The 20608-nt window shown below is 45.7% G+C and overlaps 2 protein-coding genes across 4 annotated transcripts in view; one reads left to right on the forward strand and one right to left on the reverse strand.

Annotated features, from left to right (window-relative positions):
* The window catches only part of MAIP1 (matrix AAA peptidase interacting protein 1), a 123515-nt gene extending 108745 nt beyond the window's left edge, over nt 1–14770 (reverse strand). Inside the window, exons 1-2 of one of the 2 annotated variants that reach the window (XM_069615797.1) lie at nt 14382–14518; nt 11535–11698 (exon numbers count right to left, since the gene is read on the reverse strand). In XM_069615797.1, coding sequence (XP_069471898.1) covers nt 11535–11618 — 84 coding nt within the window. In that variant the 5' untranslated portion in view covers nt 11619–11698; nt 14382–14518. Of the gene's footprint in view, nt 1–11534; nt 11699–14381 lie in introns of both variants that reach the window. The other variant, XM_069615796.1, reaches the window with a different exon arrangement.
* Nucleotides 14771–15140: 370 nt separating this feature from the next.
* TYW5 (tRNA-yW synthesizing protein 5) overlaps nt 15141–20608 on the forward strand; it is a 153313-nt gene continuing 147845 nt past the window's right edge. The window contains exon 1 of one of the 2 annotated variants that reach the window (XM_069615798.1): nt 15141–15321. In XM_069615798.1, the coding sequence (XP_069471899.1) occupies nt 15163–15321 (159 nt within the window). In that variant the 5' untranslated portion in view covers nt 15141–15162. The remainder of the gene's footprint in view (nt 15322–20608) is intronic. The other variant, XM_069615799.1, reaches the window with a different exon arrangement.

Raw genomic sequence — 20608 nt, forward strand, 5'->3', positions numbered from 1 at the left:
GGAGACATGCTATAGAGACACTGGGAGAGCAGAAGGAACTGTTGTATGAAGAACTGTTTGTGGTAATGAGGAATCCGGGGGAAGGGAGTCACCCTCTGGAACAAGGATTATTTATCCCTGAAGAACTTTTGAGTTATACTTTCTTTACAAACACTTTTTTTCAAAAGTCATCAACGGTTATAGACATTTCCTTTTCACCTTTTTGTTTAGTTTGTAGCGTGAGGGCCAGAGGAGAACATTTGGACACAAGGACAGTTTTGATTTTGACATCCTGACAGACTGATCCTTAGTTTTGATTTAGGCAGGGAACATCCTCTTAAGGCAGGGTCAGAGAGGCCTTTTCCCAACCCTTTTTGCTTTAATAAAATCTTTAACCTTAAACATAACAAACTTGTGTCCAAGTTTCATTCCGGACTCCCCACAGCACACTCTTGTGAAGTGTGATCTAGTCCTGCATCATACACCTTGGAGTGTCTGCATGGTCTGGCTTGGAGCATTGTGTTCTCCTTGATAGCTCCGTCACTAGGTCCAGACTTCAGAATAGTATAGTGGCAGGGTTCCTCCTCCGCTTCTTGGCTGAGGTTAGGGGCAATGCTCCGGTGAACTTGCTCCTCCCTTTCTACTACTTCCTGATCAGAGGATGTAGGTTTGGGTTTGGTTATTCGCCTTCCAGTTACCCAGCAATTACCCTGTGGCAGACAGTAGAATTTCCTACCTTTACTGTTATCTTGCCTTGCCTGGTATGACCTTGTTCAGGTTTGACATGTTTCTTACATTCAATGGGAAAGGGCTAGCTGCAAAAGGCACTCTAGCCTAAACCATCAGGTTTTTGGTGGCGCCTCTGATGGTATATTTTGCCTTCTCTGCCTTACATTGGTTCCGGGCATTCCGTTATGCTGGTCTTGTTCACTACTCGGGTCTCTTTCGGAAATGGCTCCACGGAATCCCAAACCACAGATTCACAGTTTCACCATACCCCTGATATGACGGAGACATGATTGTGTATAATGACTAGGATGAAAAGAGTATTTTTGGATTCTGTAGTCTTTTGGGCAACTCTGGAATGGCTGGCTGGAGAACATTGACATTCGAGTTTCTAGGGTTTTCACTGCAGATGAGACATGCGTGCCTTGGGAGAAGGGCCCCTCTCCCACAAGCTACTGGTCTTCAAACAGTTGACTGCAGCTATGAATTTCCTATCAGTTGTTTTTTCTTCATGCTATGGTCACTAAGTGCTGGTCTCTGACACCTACCCACAATCTACAGAAGGCAACTTCACTTTTCCGTACTGGGCGGAGCCACATAGAAGTTCGGACCAGAAGCCATCTTATCTGTCTTGAAGAAGGTGGATCATGAGTACTATTGGAGAGTGTTCTACTCAAGCTTCTGCTGCCTTCCTGACTTGTCCAGGCAAAAAAGTGCAATGCAGGTCAGTGTCCTGGGCAATGCACATCTCGTTTTGATGGTGCTCGCTGCCAAGAATTGCTGCTACGTTTAAGGCACTTTCTTACGCAGCAGCGAGTACATACAAGATGGCGTAGCTCTTGGGCTACAGAAGCCCCTTCCAAGATGGCCCCCGGACTATCAGAACAGCGTTTCCAGACTTCTGCTCTGAAAATCTGTCCTCTATACTTTGTAAGTACAGAATGTTGTCAGACCAGAAGGGAGAAGCTGCCAGGACCCCTACCAGCAAGGTATGAAAGTGAGCAAATATACATTGGATCGTTCAATTCAGAAATATCATTTTTGCTTACGTGTTCAAAAAGTGTGCATTCGAAGGACAGCGGCATGAGAGAGTCTGCAAAACCACAAGCGACTCACCTGCTTTCAATTGTGCTTTATTTCTTTAATGTACAGTGTTGATCCACCTGCATATGTTTATAACAAAGATGCATTGATCTCGTATAGTAGGTTTTCAAATGCAGAAAGGCAGTGTCAAATGGTTAAATCTTTTTAAGGCGCAATCATTGTCAGTTGTAGAGGTGTATCACTGGAGAACATATTTGAACACACATTCAATCAATATAATACTCGAAATCAAAACTCAGTGCAGCATAAGTACAGGATTTCTGCTGGGAGAGGCAGATCTGTGGTGCATTGACCATAGGAGAGATTACCCTTGCTAATGCACATTGCAGTGTGTGATTTCCTTCGTTTCATCGCTGAGTTTGCACGACCTTAGACTCCATTGATCTCTATCGATGTTAACTGCCCCACACCGAAGAGCTGAAGATATCTCTGACCAGCAAAAGTACATCTAACGAGACAAAGTCTTTAGTTTGTGAAGACTGACGCTTACTTAGTAAACATATGTGAATACCATCAGCCCCACCATGTAGCTTAATTCTGTGGGAAAATACTAAATACAAGTATTGCAGGGAGGGTGCGAGTGACCGCCAAGGGACAGGTTTAGCCTGCACAAAGTAGAGCAAAGTAAGGCATCCAGCAGGGTAGCTGAAACCCCATATTACCATTTAAGAGAAGTTACATCGCATTTATTAATGGTTTGGATGGCCGTATATCCAAGAAACGGTGCTCAAAAGAAGTTTGGTAATGCGCCCTGCTGGCCGCGGCTAGCAGAGCGCACCGAATGGGGGCCCGAGCCAATGGATCGAAAGAAGGTGCACCACCGATGACTGGATCAGGACATTTCGCTGCAGACGATTTTGGCTCACTTCTCCTTTTAGCGTGGCTTGTTCGCTGCGGCCAGATGGGCACCGGTAACTTCGGCGTAATGAAGTGAACCAAGTGGGTATGATGACAATAGATATAAAAAAGGCATACAGTGCGCTGCAGAAGGTGACGCGGCACTTTAAATGAACACTATTTAAAATACTGCTTCATTTTCTGAGCGTGCACTAGATGTCTTGCATTTATCGTCACCCTACCCACTTAGTTCATTACATCATGCTAAAAGTTAGCAGCGACAATGGGGGCCCTGCGCCCAGCTGGCCACTGCAAACTGCGCCCAAAACAGAAGCGCACCAAACACGCTGTCAGTGTTGCCAGGTCCGAAGCAAAAAATAAGCCGAATGCCCTTCCAAAACAAGGTGACTCCCATTTAAATAAGCAGAAAAACAAGTGCACACCTAAACCACTGTGGATAGGTCTGAAAAATAAGAAACATAAACATACATAGAGAGAACACTGACAGTGTGTGTTAGACCAAAAATATTTTATTTTGATTGCATTTGGTATCAGTTTCCATATTATACATATATATATATCTATCATTGGCATCTCTGGTCCGTTGCCCAACTGTTCCTTGGTTGAAACCCTCCTTTGGTCCTCAGTTTCTTCACCCCTCTGGTACTTGACACCTTTGTATAGTTGCCAGGTAGCCCTACGTCATGTGTGACTAGGAGAAATGCTGTCAGGCCTAGTACGCTAGTTACTTTTTTGTTAGGCCATTCAGAAACCTCAAGGCCTAAGAATGACTACTGTATTCCCTTGCTCCCTTCCTGCTTTGAAGCACTTCACTTGTGTCTAAGCGCTGTACAAATAAACAATTACAATGTGGAACAGTCTGGGCATTTGACGTCGTTATGCTGGACTGCCATTTTTGTCCTTCCTATGAAGGGTAAGGGCCAACAAATACCAGCATGCAAGTGAAAATCTAGGTCTGGCTCATGGTATCACACTGCATATTTTGCAGCTGTGTCCTTGCGAGTTGCTCCTCTGACCTGTCGCGCCTGAGGTCTTTGCCTCCCTGGTGGGTCATTCTCCTCTGGTCAGTCACCCTTCTGGTGCTTGGCAGGTCGCTGTGCTCTGGTTCCCAGCTCATCTGGTCCGTCAGACCTCTGGCCATTGGCTCCCCTGCGAGTTTCTCCCACCTCCATCGTTTTTCTGGTGCTTAGGGTGGCTTTGTCAGTTGCTAGTTGATGGCTTAATTACATCTACATTATACCGTTACCCCATGCAAGACTGAGCGCTGCCATACTTGCCAACATGTCTCATTCCATTTGGGAAATGCCAGTTCAATTCTGGTTTTACCTTTGCATTCTGGGACTTGAAGCTCTGTATTTGCATATTATAAATCGTGGACTAAAAGTACCAGAATACAAAGCGATAGCCAGGACTGGACCAATTGCTGTAGTTAGGCATGTTGGCATGAATGCAATGCTACAATTGGTGTGTTTGAGGAGTCAGTGGGAAGTCAAAAGGAGATCCTGGGAAACAGATTCGAAACGGAGCTCTGCAAATTGCGTTTCGTTTGTGTGATGGGACAAAACAGGAGGGAGGGGTATGAGTCTAATATCACACTGGACCATATAATGACAAGTTTAAGAGATATACGCATGAACAATTAAAAACCCAGGCTACATGTCCCAGAATGCCCCACCAATCAACTATCACACCGGACAAAACAAATCTAAGAGACACGAGGTAAAAAGAAAAGACACAAACTACATATCCCAGAATGCCTCAACAGATACATAATCAAAACAAAAGCCAGAAAATAGGAATAGAAATCAGACAAGGAAGACGAAAAACCACGTTTCCATATAATGAGGGTTCCGGGCAGTCGGGGGTTAAATACAAGGCTAAATCTGTGAAGAGAAGCTGGGAGGAGGTGAATTAGCCTCAGGTGTAAGGTGCCCAGGGCTGGGAACGCCCGATGCCAATTTTTGGGGAGGAGGCATACCGGGGTTAAAAGCATCAGAAAACAGCTCAACTTGTCTCTCATTTTGCAGGAGTGGAAGGAGGCTGACAGAGTGGACTCGGATTGGTACGAGGCCAGTACCCCATATCGGTGGGCGTATTAGAGGGAAAAGGAAATCTCACCAGAGTGTCCCCTACCGGTCCTGTAGTCCAATCAGGCTGCACAGCAGATGAAGACGCCTGAGTCACAACAGTGTAAAAAGGAAAGTTTGTTTATTTACTGAATTGCAGCCCGAGGCCAGTGTGGAACGGCTGGCTCTGGGAACCTGCAGCAGAGCTTGGACAAGAACGCTCTGAACCATTCAGGCGTGTGGAGTAAAAGCACTTGAGTCCTGAATACATGATACTTTAAGAAGAGGATTTTTACTCCAGGGGTTTTCAAGGTGCAAACGGCTGTTTTCGGACAAAGGCTGCCATTCCTGTGTTCTCCACGTTATGAACTGCATTTAGGTGGAATAATACAAATTTGAGTTGAACTTTACGAACTTCATTTGTGGACAAGAAAGATTGCAATCGTCGAGTTTGTTTATTTTGAGCAGCCTGGAAGACCCTTTATTTGTTTCGCACTATGAACTTTAGCTGAAGTTAATTGGCTAAGGAGAAGACCGGTTGCACCCAACCATTTAACCATTGGGGTGCTGTAAGAATAAAATACTATTGGTTACCCTACCTTCTTGTCTCTGGCTCACTACTTTACAGTTTGTCACCTGTTTTAGCAGGTGTTAGTCTAAAATTGCATAACAAGGCATTGATGTAAGCAAATACATGTGACTAACTGTGATGATGCCAAAGTGCGAAAGGTTGCCCCCTTGTAATTAGGCGGTTTGTTGTACAAGATATGGTAACTGTAGGCACTGAAAGTTGTTCTATATCCCACCCAAACCAACACAACACCCCCAAAGAAACAACATAGGTTGCACAGTGGAATGCATGCCACCAGGATACATACGTCCACATTCCTCAGACACCACCCCAACAGAAATCCCACAAACAATTTTATGTTACTAACCTGGAGCGCACATTATTTACTGCTCCAGACACTCACAAAATAAATAAAACGTGCACACCACTAAGAGACCCATCTTCTCATGTCTCTACACATCAACATTGCTACAAAGCAACCTTGTTCCTGCTCCTACGTTAGCCCATAATCAACCTCCTGCAGAGCTTGACATTCCAAGAAACAATGAAAAAGGTAGACTGTTATACAAGAGATAGCATAACAAAGAGGTTCACACATTCTCCTCTAGGGCAGTACTCTGGACAGCTCATGTACTTTGGTGACTGACAGAAAATGGGAAGAAAATTAATGTCGGCTCTGCTGAAGCCAGTGCGCTTTACTAGAAGAGATTCAATTATTTGCCAGAGATCTCACACTTTGGTTAAACAGTGAAGCTAGAATTTTGACCCATTTTACAGTTTAGGCACCTGAACACATACATTTCAAGTTGCATTTCAAAGCCCACGTTACTACTTCCTTAGAGGGAGTGTTCCAAAGTTTCCAGCGGCCATGTGTGAGAAAGCCATCCAGTCCTATTTTTGCTTGGAATTTTGGGACTCGTAGTTTTCCTAAATTCCAGAATCCATAGGGAAAAAAACAGGAGAGGATGGTCTTCTCCCACATGGCATGGTAACTTGAGTGCTATGATAATTTTATTTGCAAAATATATATATTAAAGCAGCCTTGAACTATGTCAATTATTAAAGAAACAAAGAAACATGCTCAGCCAAAATATTATTGGTTTAGCTTTATTTTTCAATTAAGGAATGAAAACTAGAAGTTCTATAATGCAAAATAATACTGGCCTGAAACATATTTTCTTTTTAGACTACTGCATTTTATTCACTTTGAGAGTGGCTAATAAACGTTGGGTAGCAACGTAACTTGGCTAACGAATGTTTATCATAAACGTCTGGCTGTCTACGGTCAATACATTTTGGCGGGAGAGCAGGCAGTGTTTGGGTATACAGTGATCGCCGTCTCCCGGTTGTGTCTGCACAGGAACACGTGGCAAAGAGCTGTTTGAAAAATTGGTAATCCTAGCTGCAGATCTCAAAGTATATCTATGTTGAAATTGATCACCACAGACAGCTAAATGGGGTACAAAAAGTCTTAAACATGGTTTTAATTGGTTTCCCACAGGATTGACTTGGGTGTCCACTACTACTTACATCTATTAGTTTTACAGATGTGCGGTATTGATTCAGCTCAACATGGCTTGGGGCATCCGTTTGCAACATCTGTCAATTGTGGCGGGGACCATGGAAAATCACCACTTTTTCCCCCAGATTGACGATTTCAGATGGGGGTACATAGTGGTGAACAGGGTAACCAACATGAACCGAATTAGAAGAATGTTTAATCCATTGTAACATGGAGAACTGAAAGCTGAAAAGAAACAATGCCGTCCTGAATGAATCTCTCAGACTTTCCATGAATATGTTTTATATAGACTCCAATGACACTGCATCCTTGGATACCTAATCCAATCTTGCAAAAAAGAAGCTCAAAATTAATAAAGAACTTCAATGGATAATGTAGCAGCACTGAGGGTATCACCAGGATAACATAACTATAGAGTGAATATGTTCTTAAAAACATTTGTTAAACTAAAACAATCCCTTCTTTGCATGTCAGTGTAGCTGACAGCATGACCAACCTTTCAAAGCAAGCTTTCTTTTTGCATATGTTTAGGCATTTGACATCGATGGGGCACCTAGTGGGTAGGTAACGATCTTGAGAGGCCCTTCAGATAAGATTGTCCCATCAGTCCCAAATGCCAAAGCATATGCAAAAGCGGGGAGCACACGCAGCTGAACAAAGGAGCAATTGCATGTCGGAAAAAGGGCTGCCAGAAACCCAGTGCAAGACCCTCTGTGTGACGTGTAACGAGCTTAACTGCAATGTAAACAAGCCCTATTACACGCGTACAGATGGTCAAACAAGCGGACAAAAACAAGCAAAGCGACTTTGGGCAAAAACAAGCGTAAATAATAAGCGGACCTGTAAACAATACACGCTGTGCAAAAACATCACGCAGCAAAATAGCCTCTCCAAAGTAGGGCGTATGGCCAATGACTGTTCAACATGCCATTCCTTAGCTAATGCCGACACCTATTGGCAGCCTTAATATATGGCTCCTTAATTCTCATTGTCATTTCACCCCCCCCTACTGTTTGTATGATGATATGGCATTTATAACGCACCTATACACAAATGTTTCAAGGCGCAAAACACTTTTTGTGGCAAATGTTCCAAAAATCATTTTCCCTCAACTTTCATAACACAGGTATGTTCCCCATTGAAGCATATTTTGCATCATGATGATAAACCAGGCTCATCCAGGTTTTCCTTTAGTGATTTTTTCTTTATCCGTGATCCATACATTTCTGAGAAATTGCGCATGTTATCTGCATGGGATTGCATATAATTCATTGTGCATGTATTCTGCATGTAGAATGCCTGCTGGGCATAGAGGCCCAAAGGTACTTCTCACTGATAAGGCCAAAACATTTTTGGGGATGCTTGTGGTCTCGTGCAGAAGGGATGTGACCAAGCAGTTTGAGCTGGACTGCTCCCTTTGTGGTGGGACCAAGCCTGATTTGCATACGGTCTTTCCGCTTTTGTAATGGTTTGGCAGGTGAGGAAACAATGGTCAGGGGGGTTGCCCAGAGCAATGTCGGAGATTAAGATTAATTCTAAACCTTGGAGCCATCACCTCTTTTGTTTTGCTATAGTCAACCCGAGCGGGACGGGTATGCCCAGACGTGGGCCCTGTGCCTGCTGGGGCTAGAGACCCAAGCTACTCCTGACTGATGAGGCCTCACATTTTTGGGGATCTAAAGGAGCAGTTGGATGCATTTTCCCCAAATCCCGCCCCCTCAACGCCGTCATACTGGAAGCCGGAGAAGGGCCCTATATGGGACTCCATGCGTTATCCCTATACCGCATTGAGTGTATGAGAGACGATATGCACTCAGACAGCCGTATCAAATGTACCCTTGCACTGAAAGTGTGGAAGATGCCATATGGAAGGATGTCAGCATGCACCATTGGACATCAAGGAGCGCTGAGTGAAATATGATGAGGGCAGAATGATGTCATAAAGACGCAATACGAAGCCATACTGAAACAATATGAAAATACTTGAGAGAAGATGTAAATGAAGTGATAAGAGAAACATATATGAAACCATAAAGTAATCATGAATGCAAAAGAAGATAAAGTAACTTGCTGACCAATAAGTGTAAATACGAGTACATAGAAGCTTGCTATAGAGGAATACATAACGTGGCTAGGACCGCCAAAATGAGAAAATGGACACCGGCATGTGCAAAGATTCAATTCAGCTACCTCAGAAACAGACCAGGGCTGAAGAGTCAGAGGTTGCTGGAAGAACAGCTTTGTGTGCAAAACAAAGAGAAGTCTATGTTGGCTTGGGATGAAGGGTGCTATTTTTAAGGAATAGCTGCAAAGCACAAAGGGAGGCATCCATGGACGAGACATATTTCTCTATGATTAAAGAAGAAGAAAACACCTGCAAGAGCCAAGTATTGGACAATTAAAAGTGTATAAAGTGTATACAAGGTAGAGTGAGCAAGTGTCCAGAGACCAAGAAGAGCAATGACACTCAGTATAATTGAATCAAATAGCAATAAATAAGAGGCTGAAATGGACAAATCCGTGGTCCCTTCACACGTGACTCAGAACTTGAAAAAAATAAAAGAGCTATTCATTAAGCTTCGGATGAAGATAGTGATGTGCTTACACTCCCTTGAATGTCCCAGAACAGAGAGCATGCTACAAGGTCAAAGACAGACAGGAAACTTTGGCTCATGGCCGGACTGATGAGCGATGATAGATTCATTGGAAAAGTGGGGAGTAATCTGCCGTGATTCAAGCACCTCAGTTTCGGTTTACTTACGTGCTGCTAGCCAAGCCAAAAGTACAAGGTTGAATGAGAATGGGGCAACCTGCTACACAATGTTGCATAAACCAATCCGCCGCCTTTTTGTTTGCTATAAACAGTATTATACGTATTTAGAGGTAGTTTGAGGCATGTCTCGGATAAGAGATAGCCAATGAAGTACTAACCCATATACATTCTATAAGTAGACATGTTCCCCTAACCAATCCCTACCGTTAATACGCTTTATGGTTTGCCACGTCGGATGACGTCATAGATAATGCATATTGGAGTATAAGACCTCTGTGTAATCAAGTTTGTGTGCGAGTGTGCAAACATCAGTCTGATGTCTGCCGGTGTACCCTGCTTTATTAAACTAAGAATAAAGTAGTACTTTGCCATATTCTTTGAGTCTGTCCGGTTTTTTGGTCCGAGATCTTTATTGGTAATTCCATCTAGCACAAGAGATGCTTCAAGGTGCTAGAGCAAAGGGATGCTTGTGGTCTTGTGCAGAAGGGATGTTACCAAGCAGTTCGGGCTGAACTGCCCTCCTTTGGGGTGGAACCAAGCTTGATTTGCATATGGCCTTTTCCCCTTTTTGAATGGCTTGGCAAAGAACGATGGTCAGGAGGGTTGCCAAGAGCAATGGCAGAGGTCAAGATTAATTATAAACTTTCCAGCCATCACCTCTTGTTTTTCTGCACGTAAAATATAGAAGAGGCCTCAACTATAGTGAGTTGCCCTTGGGGTTGATACACCAATGTATACAATATCCCTTTCCAACTGACCCCATAGAACATGGTAGAGTCTCACGATAAATTCAGTCCAACTTGTTGGCATGCAGGTGAAACGTCCCAAACGATGCAGGTGAAACGTCCCAAACGTGGAAGGAGGTCCAGGCTGCATATATTATATTAGCATGGACAGCTGGTCAGTTTAGTGTGAGGATTTTATTTTAGAATTTGTGTCTAGGTGTGAATTGCACCAGGTTTTGACACATTTGAGAAAGCATTACATGGTGAAATGAGGGGCAACAAAAGACACTGTCCCTTACACTTAGAATTTAGGCCTACAACACTCCAAAGATTGATTTCCTAGAAAGCATCACTGAATTAGATATTTTTGTTGCGGTGGAGAGAATTAGATTGCGACACTATTGTATTAAAACAAGCTTTTTGTTAATGTTGAGCATGTGGTTGAATTGCCAGGTAGCGCAAACGTTGAGTAGGGTAGATACAAATCCTTATTAGCATAAGGGCCACCTGCCAGCTTAGCCCTGCCATATTGAATTAGGCCTAGCTTTGTGTCAAAAAAAAAAAAGATTGCTTCCTGTGATGTCATTGGCTATGTAAATGAGTACTCTGTGGAGCTTTGGTCTCAAGAGAGCAGCGCCCGCAATCATCTGGCCAGATTTCGTATCGCAACAATCGATGAGCAAGAGGGCATCGCAGTCCGAAGCACCGCGGTGCAGCGAGAGGACGCATCCCGGCGCTCCTCCCGATCTGAGGACTCAGCAGGCCGCAGCCTACAGCACCCATGCTGTAGGAAAACCAGAGTCTCACACAGTGCTTTTAGTGGGGTAAGAAATTGGGGGGGTGCTCATTTAGGGGCGTAGCCTGCATGATGGGCATAGTATAAGACTTGGTGGGCGTGGCCTAAAGACAAACATGTCAAATTGGTCTGGCCTACATAACTAAGTGCATATCGCAACACAATCTGCTTGGTACAAACTAAATAGATAAATCAGCCTGTGCACCCGACACACAATGCATAAATAAATAAACTGGGTTGTGTATGCAGGTGAGGCCTTGTGACCCAAGAACTGTTCCCGCTCAGCGCACGACCAGGTTTATTTATTTATGCATTGTTTGCGGGATACAAACACCTCCAAAAATTCTTTGAAGTAGTATTCAGGTAGCCCAGCAAGAGCAACCATGTAGAAACCTGGAAGTGGCCCATACTTACCGCATCGAATGACCATAGTGCAGGTAAGCTGGAGCCGCAGGCCATGGGGGTGGCAGCATCGGTTTCATAACTGAGGATGGCCATGCTGTGTCACACAACTCTCAATGTGTTGCTAGCAATACCACTGCCAGGGTGTTGCTCTGCGTCATGAATGCTGTGCACATCTGAAGAGGAATGCACAGGTGGAATATTTTGAGATGATAGGCTGTAGAGGAAATGTGTGGGACCAAAAACTTCAGCCTATCAAAATACTAACAAGGTTGCGGGGACAATCAAGATTCAAGGAAAACCAAAAAGAAACTGGCATGCGGTTGTTGAGTGCCTCTGCGATGAGTCTCTCTATGTGTGTATGAGGTTAGACTGCTGTTAGGTCATTTTACATTATTAGCGGAAGTGTCTTACAATGAGCGTTTTGTCAGTTAACTCTTCTCCAGGCTTCCTGTCATCCCTTTCTTCTTGGGTTTCCTCTCTTTCCTTGCACTCATTGCCTCACGCCTCTGCTCCATTCTCATCCTGCCTTTCCTTTCCTCGTTTCAATCCTTCACCCCTCTTCACCAGTCACACCCCTTTATTTCCTCTCCTTCCATCTCTCCTCCTTCCCTTCCACTCCTTCTCTATGTCGTTCCTTCATTCCCATTGCTGGCCTTTCTTCCTCTCGATCTTCTGTATCTCTGCCCTACCTCCCTATCCTCTCTGCATACCACAGCGTTTCCCTATTTATCTCTCTTTTTCATCAATCTGCTCTTTTCTCTCCTTCCCAGTTTCTTTGCCTCTTATCGCCCTCTTCCCGTTGGTCCCGTTTGCATTGCTTCCTTTTACTTCTCTTTCTCACTCTCTTGTCCTCGCCTACGTTTTCCCTCTGTTCTTCCGTCTCATTACTCTACTTCTTTTCCCACCTGCCCCCTCACCTTAATTCACTATTCCCTTCTTGCCCCTGCCGTTTTCCTTTCTCTGTTCTTGCACCTTTGGTTTTGCTCCTTCTCTTCCTGCATGTTCTCCACCTCTTGTCTTTCTATACCCGTTTCCTGCCTTGATCGTCTTGCTGCGGCTGTTATCTCGTGCTTTCGTCCCGGTCCTTCTTTCCTTCCTTCGTTCTTTTCCTCTTTGCCTGGCAACATTCCCCTCTCCCCCCTCGTGTGAGGCACTATTCACCCCTCTCCACTTATCTGTGTTTCTTTTGTGCGTCCATCTCATGCTCTTCTTCCCTCAGAATCCACCATCGGACTCTCTTCTCGCGCACCTTGTCTTTTACCCCTTGTCCTCCTCTTCCACTTCTCTGTCTTGTGGTGCCATACCTGCCTTCTTCTCCCGTTCCTTCCTCCCTTCCCGTGACCCCACTTGCTTTCCCCACACTCTCCTTGACCTCCACAATCTCTGTTTCCACCTCCACCAGGTCGTCTCTTGCAGCTTCGCTTGTTTTTGACTTTCCTAAATTATCCGAAAACACAGCTAACAGCAGCGAGTGAGAAATAAGTAAGGAAAACACATTCAAATCGCCCATGATCAGATGCATTTGCAGTCAAGCCCTTACGGGAGATGCTACACACAATGCATAAAAATAAGTTAACCAAGCCATGTACAGAGCGGGAACAGACCACGAACCGGTTTATTTATTTATGCATTGTTTGCCAGAAACCGGGTCTTTTCACTTGTGGGCTCGTCGATCGCATCTGCAACGCAAAGCTCCCAGGTTCGCCGAGGGTCAAAGACGCCTCAGTGACCTGGGGAGGGGATGCAGGCATGATTCTGCCCACACGCAACAAAGGGACTGTAACTTTCTCTCCCGACCCCTCATGAGGGGAAGTTACAGTTTGGAGATGCAGTGTGTTTCCTGCAGGCAGCTGTGACTGACAGAAGTGTCAGCCAGTCACAGTGTAGCTCAGTTTGCGTGACGCTGTGCCTGGCTGGCACTTCTGTCAGTCACAGCTGCCTGGCTCATGCAGTGGAGGGGGGCCTTGTTGTTGGCAGTTTCACGAATGGGACGGGGTCCCGCGTGTCTGCGCGCTGGTCTCCGGGGCTCGCTGGATGGTGTTTTGAGTGGAGGGGAGTGTGTGTTTGAGGTACGGTAGCTGGTGGTGTGCGTTGGTGGGGGGTGTTTGTTTGCGCTGGGGTTAATGGTGGTGTTGGTTGGGGGCATTCGCTGGACCTGGGGTGGTGCGGCGTTGTGGGAGCCTCGCCTGAGGCGCATGTGTAGGCGTACAGGCCGGGGTCCCGCGTGTCTGCGCGCTGGTCTCCGGGGCTCGCTGGATGATGTTTTGAGTGGTGGGGAGTGTGTTTGAGGTACGGTGGCTGGTGGGGGGCGTTTGTTTGCGGTGGGGTAGCTTGTGGTGTTGTATTGGGGTAGTGGATGCTTGTGGTTAGGTAGCTGGTGGTTTGTGTGGAAATGTGGGCTGTGTGTTGATTGGTGGGTTTGGTGCACATCATCCTTTTGGATGGGGAAGCGCCTGCGTGGGTCCGTCACGCATTCGATAATTAAGAAGAAGAAGAAGCTGCCTGGCTCAATCATGGCGGCAGGCTCATCTCCCATTGCGGCTGTGGTGGGATAATGACCCGCCATAGCATGGTGGGACCAGGGCCCTGGCTCAGCCTCACTTTTTGGAGACTTCAGCACTCTGCCCCAACCCTTAAAGCAGTGGACACACCAGATAATTAGGACAGTGAATGTAACTAGTCCTTTGTAAAGTATGATTTAATATGCCCAGAAGTTAATTCAAAAAGTAAACTTCAACTAAATGTGTTGGGTCGCATGTCCACAACATACTCCATCTTATTTTGAAAACTCTGAACTGTACATGTCACGTTGTCACACTCTTTTTACCAGTCCTTCTGTACCACACCGATACTTGCCTGTCGTGCCCCTTTGGTGAACTCCTGGATGCTGAAGTCCCGGTCAAAGTAAGCTCGGATAAGAAAATAATAGACACGACTTCTGAGCCAGAGTAGAGGATTGGGAATCCCTACCACCACAAGCTGCTTGCGCTGATCTCCGCTACCCGAGCTGAATGGCCTGAGCCCGGCCAGGTGGTACAAAGGAACAGCTGGAGGGCGAAGTACCGAGCGCGTAGCCACCTGGAACCGGCCACAGGGGGGCGCTAGCACCCGGGACAGGAGCTGCCTCTGTGAAAGGCAAACCCGGCCCAACCGGGAGCAGCCTACGGACAGCGCCATCTTGGCGACCTTTCACCCCCGAAGTCCGAACCAAACGCGAACAGTGATAGGAACAACTTCTCGATCGTAAAGCGAGCCAAAGAGACGGGTCCTATGTACCATGTACGAAGAAGCAGTCATCTTCGAATATATCTTTCTTGTACTTCACAAGACCAATATAGCTAAACAAAACCTTAATTCAAGCAGAACACTTTTTAAGTATATTTAAACTTCTGAATTTAACTTCTAAATTAAAATAGTAAAACAATTATTTTCACAGCTAGTGTATCTTTATGTGTGTGCAATTTAGCAAAATTAACTTTCGTATAGTTTTCAGATTGCCTAAGTCATTCACAATGGCAACAATCGTGATTTGGCCCATTTCAAGATGGCCGCTCGTTTCGTCGTTGTACCATATGACTGGGCTGCGCGAGTGCGCGTCCGCATTTGAACGTAAAAAGATCTGCCAGAGAGAACCTATATGTCACTCACGCTTCTTTTCTATGCGGCTGGTTTTGGAAGGGTTATATCCTTCGGTTCCCCCCCGCACGACTCTATGGCTGGTGATGTACAGAAGGTCTTCCTGCCTCTGCATCTTGGGGTGGATAAGAGCACCTTCCTACAAGACATTTACCCCCTGGTAAGGGAGTTTTATCTCACTGCTGATGTCAACAGTGCGTGACCAGAACCGCCAGATGTCAATGATCTAACGTGACTTTATATTCGTCAGTAACAAGTGATCGTTACACGTAAGAAGTTGTCAAGCGAGGGTTAGGAGTAAACTATAAATCATGAACATTCATTGTAACACACATGCAGTTACATTGTCTATTGAAGACAATAGAAGCCGAGCTTTTTTTGTACAAGGCATATTTTTTACAGAAACTTGTTTTGTTGTGCACACCAATGACAGATAATTCAGATTTTCCAGAATAGCGTGCAGGAAAGTCATAATTCTATTAAAGACACGGCAGGCACTCGGCATCATTGAGCTGACCGGCTGACTCCCCCACCAAAATATTAGTTGAGGGGCATGGCTTCCGTGTGAGCCTTTCATACATGCCAACCCTCCTGATTTAGGCGGGAGACTCCCGACTTTTCAGTGAGAAATATTGCTTTTTCTCACGTTCTCCCACCTAAGATAATTCCAGCGCCAATACATTCCTATGGGAAAAACTACGTTTCCTGATTTTCTCTCAAAGCTCCCTCTTAGGTGCGTCTGAATATTGGCATGTGTGGCCTTTAACAGTTCAAAGAACCAGGACGCATTTTGTTTTTTCCAAGGCAAATCTACTATTTGCTCGGATGTTCAAGCACAGCCCGTTTCCCAGAGTCACAGCCCCCCTGAAACACACAGGCTGCGTTCCTGGCTGCAGCCAGTGCCGTAATGAATGTGACAACACGTTTCTTTTGTCATCAGCGGCATAGCCTTTCTTATGCATGATGGTGAATTTCCAACTGAAAGACCAACAGTTACCTTGCATATGGGTAACGGTTAAAGCGAGCAACACAATAAAGCACCCTTTGAAAATGTGTTCTTACCCATAAGGTCTAATAGCTTGCTATGCTAAAAAGTAAATTTTGCTCTGATGTCCTTAGTTGAATGTTCTTCAAATCATACATAACAACACGCTGGAGGTTTGTGACTTCTCTCCAAACCTAACTGAGTTTATGACATAACTCATTTTATTGTGTGTCTTAAATCTCTGAAAATAAAGTGGGTAAATAGATATTTTGCCTTTTGCATCTTACAGTTTTGCATTCAGGATGTGGGAAATAAAGGTACACTGATATTTTTTGGCTCAACATGTGGTTATGATGCTTTACTATGCAATGCATGTATTTTGCAAGCAAACTATAGGACAGTATTATTGTAGGTCTTGACACCAAAAACTTAAATATTTGTTCCAAGTAAAGGGTGGAAGAAGGTGGCTGTGCCCAAATTGCAGAGTGGGTTAAAATCCCTGCTTCGCTGTTGAGGTAAGTGTGTGATCCCGGGCAAATAATGTAATCCCCCCCCTCACTTCAACTGCATAAATTGGAGTGCTTATAAGTGATTATGTTTACACCCTTACATTAGGACAGTTTTAATAAGTGTAGGGAGAAATTGGTGTACCCTGGTGCTCCTTTGCAAGTGGCTCAAATACAGTCACATAGAATTGCACTATTGCTGCACTGGCCCTCCCCCAGTCTCGTAACACTTGATTTGACAGGCAGACAAAATCTCACCAGCCAGTCAGTGCACCAGAGATTCTAGTATAGTGGACTAACTGTGGTAGAACCAGCATTACATTTTCTCCCCTGTTGCCCCCAGCCACCGAAGTTGCTTGGGCTGCCCAGAGTACCGCCCCACACTCTGCAATGCCCTGTTATGCTATGATATTGAGTCTGTCATTGCACACCATCTGCCATTTTCACACTTTCTAGGACCTTCAGGATCTGCAAGAAGTGGGTGTTTTCAGACTTAAAGGAGAGAGTTAATTGATTGTAACATTGAAGCTGCACTAGAATAGTATCATTACAATGAGTAAATAAGTTTGATGACCCTACACAAGTAAGTTTGCCACTCCTCCACCGTCTCTGAAGTTAGCGCCTCTCCCAACATTGGAAGGGTTAGCCCCCACCGAAATGTTAGCGTAGGTGTACCCCTGGATGTGCACACATGGATTTTGTTAAGCAGAGAGGCGAGGGAAGCCTTTCCCCGAAACTGGAGGTGTTGAAGTTTTGCTGTGTGTGTTCAGAAAAATTTACTTGAACAAATGCAGTAAAACCTAAAAGCTGTTACTTTCAAGATAGACTTCCCTCGCCTCTCTGGATATTGTGCTTTAAAACATAATATTTGATAGTTGGTCCCCACGCCGGACCATGGGGGTGTGGGTAGAACAGTAGGGACGGAGCCTACAACTTTGCCCTGCCTATATTCTGAAATGACCCCTCCCATCACTATTTAGCCCCCCCCGAAATGTAAGTTTCGTTGTGCCCCTGAGACAGGCAAAGGATGATGCTTTGCTCTTTACCACCTGAACAGCATATAAAACCAATGAGTTCTGAGCATGTAGCATTTGTGGATAACACTTCCTGAAAGGGCAGTCTTTACACAAAACCTGAATGTCCACAGGTGACTGCCCCCCAATCCGGGTGTGCCTCCTCACATAACTGTCCTTGTACATCCTTTCTCCTCCACTTTCTGCCGCTGCCTCGAGCGCCGAAACTGAGGTTTGTCAAGTCCAAAACATGTAAATAAATGACTGTACCCAACGTGGCACAACTTTCCAAGCTGGTTATGCTCTGAACCTGCTCTTCCTCCCGTGAAGCAGCTGGCTTCTTGTCTGTTCCTAAACAGTGTACACACGGATGTATGACCTGGGGTGGGCAATCGCATGCATTCTCACAACCCCTTCCCCCCTCCATTGGTCTTGTTACTTGCGCTTCTTGTGCGCATCGCTCAGCGTGCGCCTATTCCCCTCTGTTGCTGCTCTGCGATTGCATGGGTGGGATCATACTATGCCTCCATGTCCTTAATAAAATCATGACTTTCCTGCACGCTAGTCTGGAAAATCTGAATTCTACGTCAGGACACACATGCTTGTATTATGCTTGTACAAGGCTTACTTACCACCAACAAGGCCATCCGTTCCACAGGCTTGATACAGGATGTTTTGAAAGTCGATTCATTGGGCCAATCCGCAGCCTTCCTAATATCCTGGAGGCAGGCTCCGTTTACAAAAGCTTTCAAGGCCATCGCCCATCATACTGAATGGGCTCCAAAGCTCTCTATATCAATCCCTGGTCAGAGCGTGATTATTTTGTCCCACATCCACTGACACTTCCTTGAAAGGTCTCTGCAACGAAATAAACATCGCTCTCTCCAGCAGGCCTGTGCGGATTAGTCCTGGTCTCATACTCTTTGAGACATCTAACTGGGCACAACTTAGGCTGTCCCACAAAACTCGGGAATGATACCGAAGTGATAGCCATCTTGGTCCTCTTCCTCATGTGAAATGTCACTCTCTCCATGGAGGAGGGCTTGCTATCCACTTCTAGCACCCCTATGTCTGACACTCTCCTGCACACCACTGAACACAGAAGCATGGCTAGTTGGGCAGAGAGCTCTTTCCTGATTAGCTCTGGGTTGTCTGGCCATCTCAGCAAGAACTTCAAGACAGTGTCCATGTCCCACAAATGGGTATACTTTGGCTTGGGAGGTCGAATGGCCTTTACTCCCTTCAGCAGCCTTGAGACCAGGGCATGCTCGCCTATAGGAGCACCTACAACGTGCTCGTGCCTCACTGAGATGGCTGATCGGAAGGTATTGACGGTGCTGAATGCCTTACACTGAGCGGCGAGGGCTGCCAAGAAGTTGATCACATGAATCGCTTCCGCCGAAGCGGTATGGTCGTCCCTAGCCAGACATCAATCGTGCCATTTTGTCGAGGCGGCTCTATAGCACTTAGTCGTCTTAGGTGCTCATGATCCTCCGATGAGGCAGTCAGCCTCTCCTGATAGGCCTGGCTTTCTCCAGGCACCCCTGAAATCACCCAGGCCACACATTGAAGAGTCCCAGTGAGCACCAATGGATGGAGAAGACCCCAGCATCCCAAAGAATCCCTGGCCAACTGGGTAACAATACCGGATCGGTGCATGACAGATCCAGCAGATTGGGGAACCAGGCTTGTCGAGAACCAGTCTCGCGTGTTGTCTCCTTGCCTGCGCTATCATTGCGAATGGCGAGAAGGCGTAAACTGGCTTTGAGCCCCATTCCTGGAGGAAACCGTCTGCGGCGGCTGCCCCCTGGTCTGGCCTCTAACTGAAAAGGCGAGTCAGTTGTCTGTTGAGTCTGGATGTGAACAAGTCCATTTTGCAGGGTCCTTTCCAACTCATTAGGCTCTGAAATACTTCCCTGTCCAGCTGCCAGTATCCCAATCCACTTTTGCACCCACAAGCCAAGACTGCTCTAAGGTCCAAGCTGCTTTTCAAGGTAAAGTCTCCAATGCAAGAAACAAAATAATCGGCCAGAGCGCTGACCCCATACGGAAGGACCAGATAACTGCTAAACCCAGTGGTTATGATCACCCTGTTTTCTCACTCGCTCAAATCTCGGTCCCAGACATGCTTAGAATGCTATCCTCTATGAACCCCACTTCTTGTCCAGATAATATTTCCCCACCAAAACTGATTTTAGAGCTATTTGTCCCATTTCTGACCACTCAATTAATTAAGAAAGTCACAGTTACCCCCTTACAAAAAAAACAACATAGAGCCAAGTAATCTGATACCAATTAGAAACTGGCAGTTTCTCCTCAATTTCCTAAACAAATTTGCCACCGCCCAGCTCCAAGCCTTTGTGGAATGTAATAACATCCTCCATAACCGACATCCTCCATAACCGGCAATCGGGCTTCCAGCACTGAGACCGCTCTTGTGGACCTTCAGTCCCACATGCTAAAAATCACGGATGAGGGGAAAGCTGGGATGGTGATCCTATTGGATCTTTCTGCGGCTTTCGATTTGATAGACCATGAATGTCTTTTGCACTCCCTGAGCCATCTCGGCCGATGCTCTGAATCGGCCATTGGCTGGTTCCGCTCTTTCCTCTCAAACTGAGAGTCTAGTATTCAGTGGGGACCAGCCTTCTCTCCATCAGCGCCAATCATATGTGGGGTGACCCAGGGTGCATCCCTCTCGACTGTGCTCTTCAATCTTTATATCAGATCGCTCTGCACACTCCTAGACAATTTAGGCACATTTTTTACAAACTATGTGGATGACACCCAATTAGTCAGGGAAATTAGTGGTGACTATGCCAAAGACTCGACAAAACAATAGATGGATTTCCCCTACTTCGCTGACTGAAGCAATAAACGGTGGTAAACAGGAGTCAAGCCAGCGGGAAAATAGAAAATTTCACTTCGCGGACATCGTCCAAC

The sequence above is a fragment of the Ambystoma mexicanum genome, chromosome 9 (assembly GCF_040938575.1).
Source record: "Ambystoma mexicanum isolate Mex_15411 chromosome 9, UKY_AmexF1_1, whole genome shotgun sequence".
NCBI lineage: Eukaryota > Metazoa > Chordata > Amphibia > Caudata > Ambystomatidae > Ambystoma > Ambystoma mexicanum.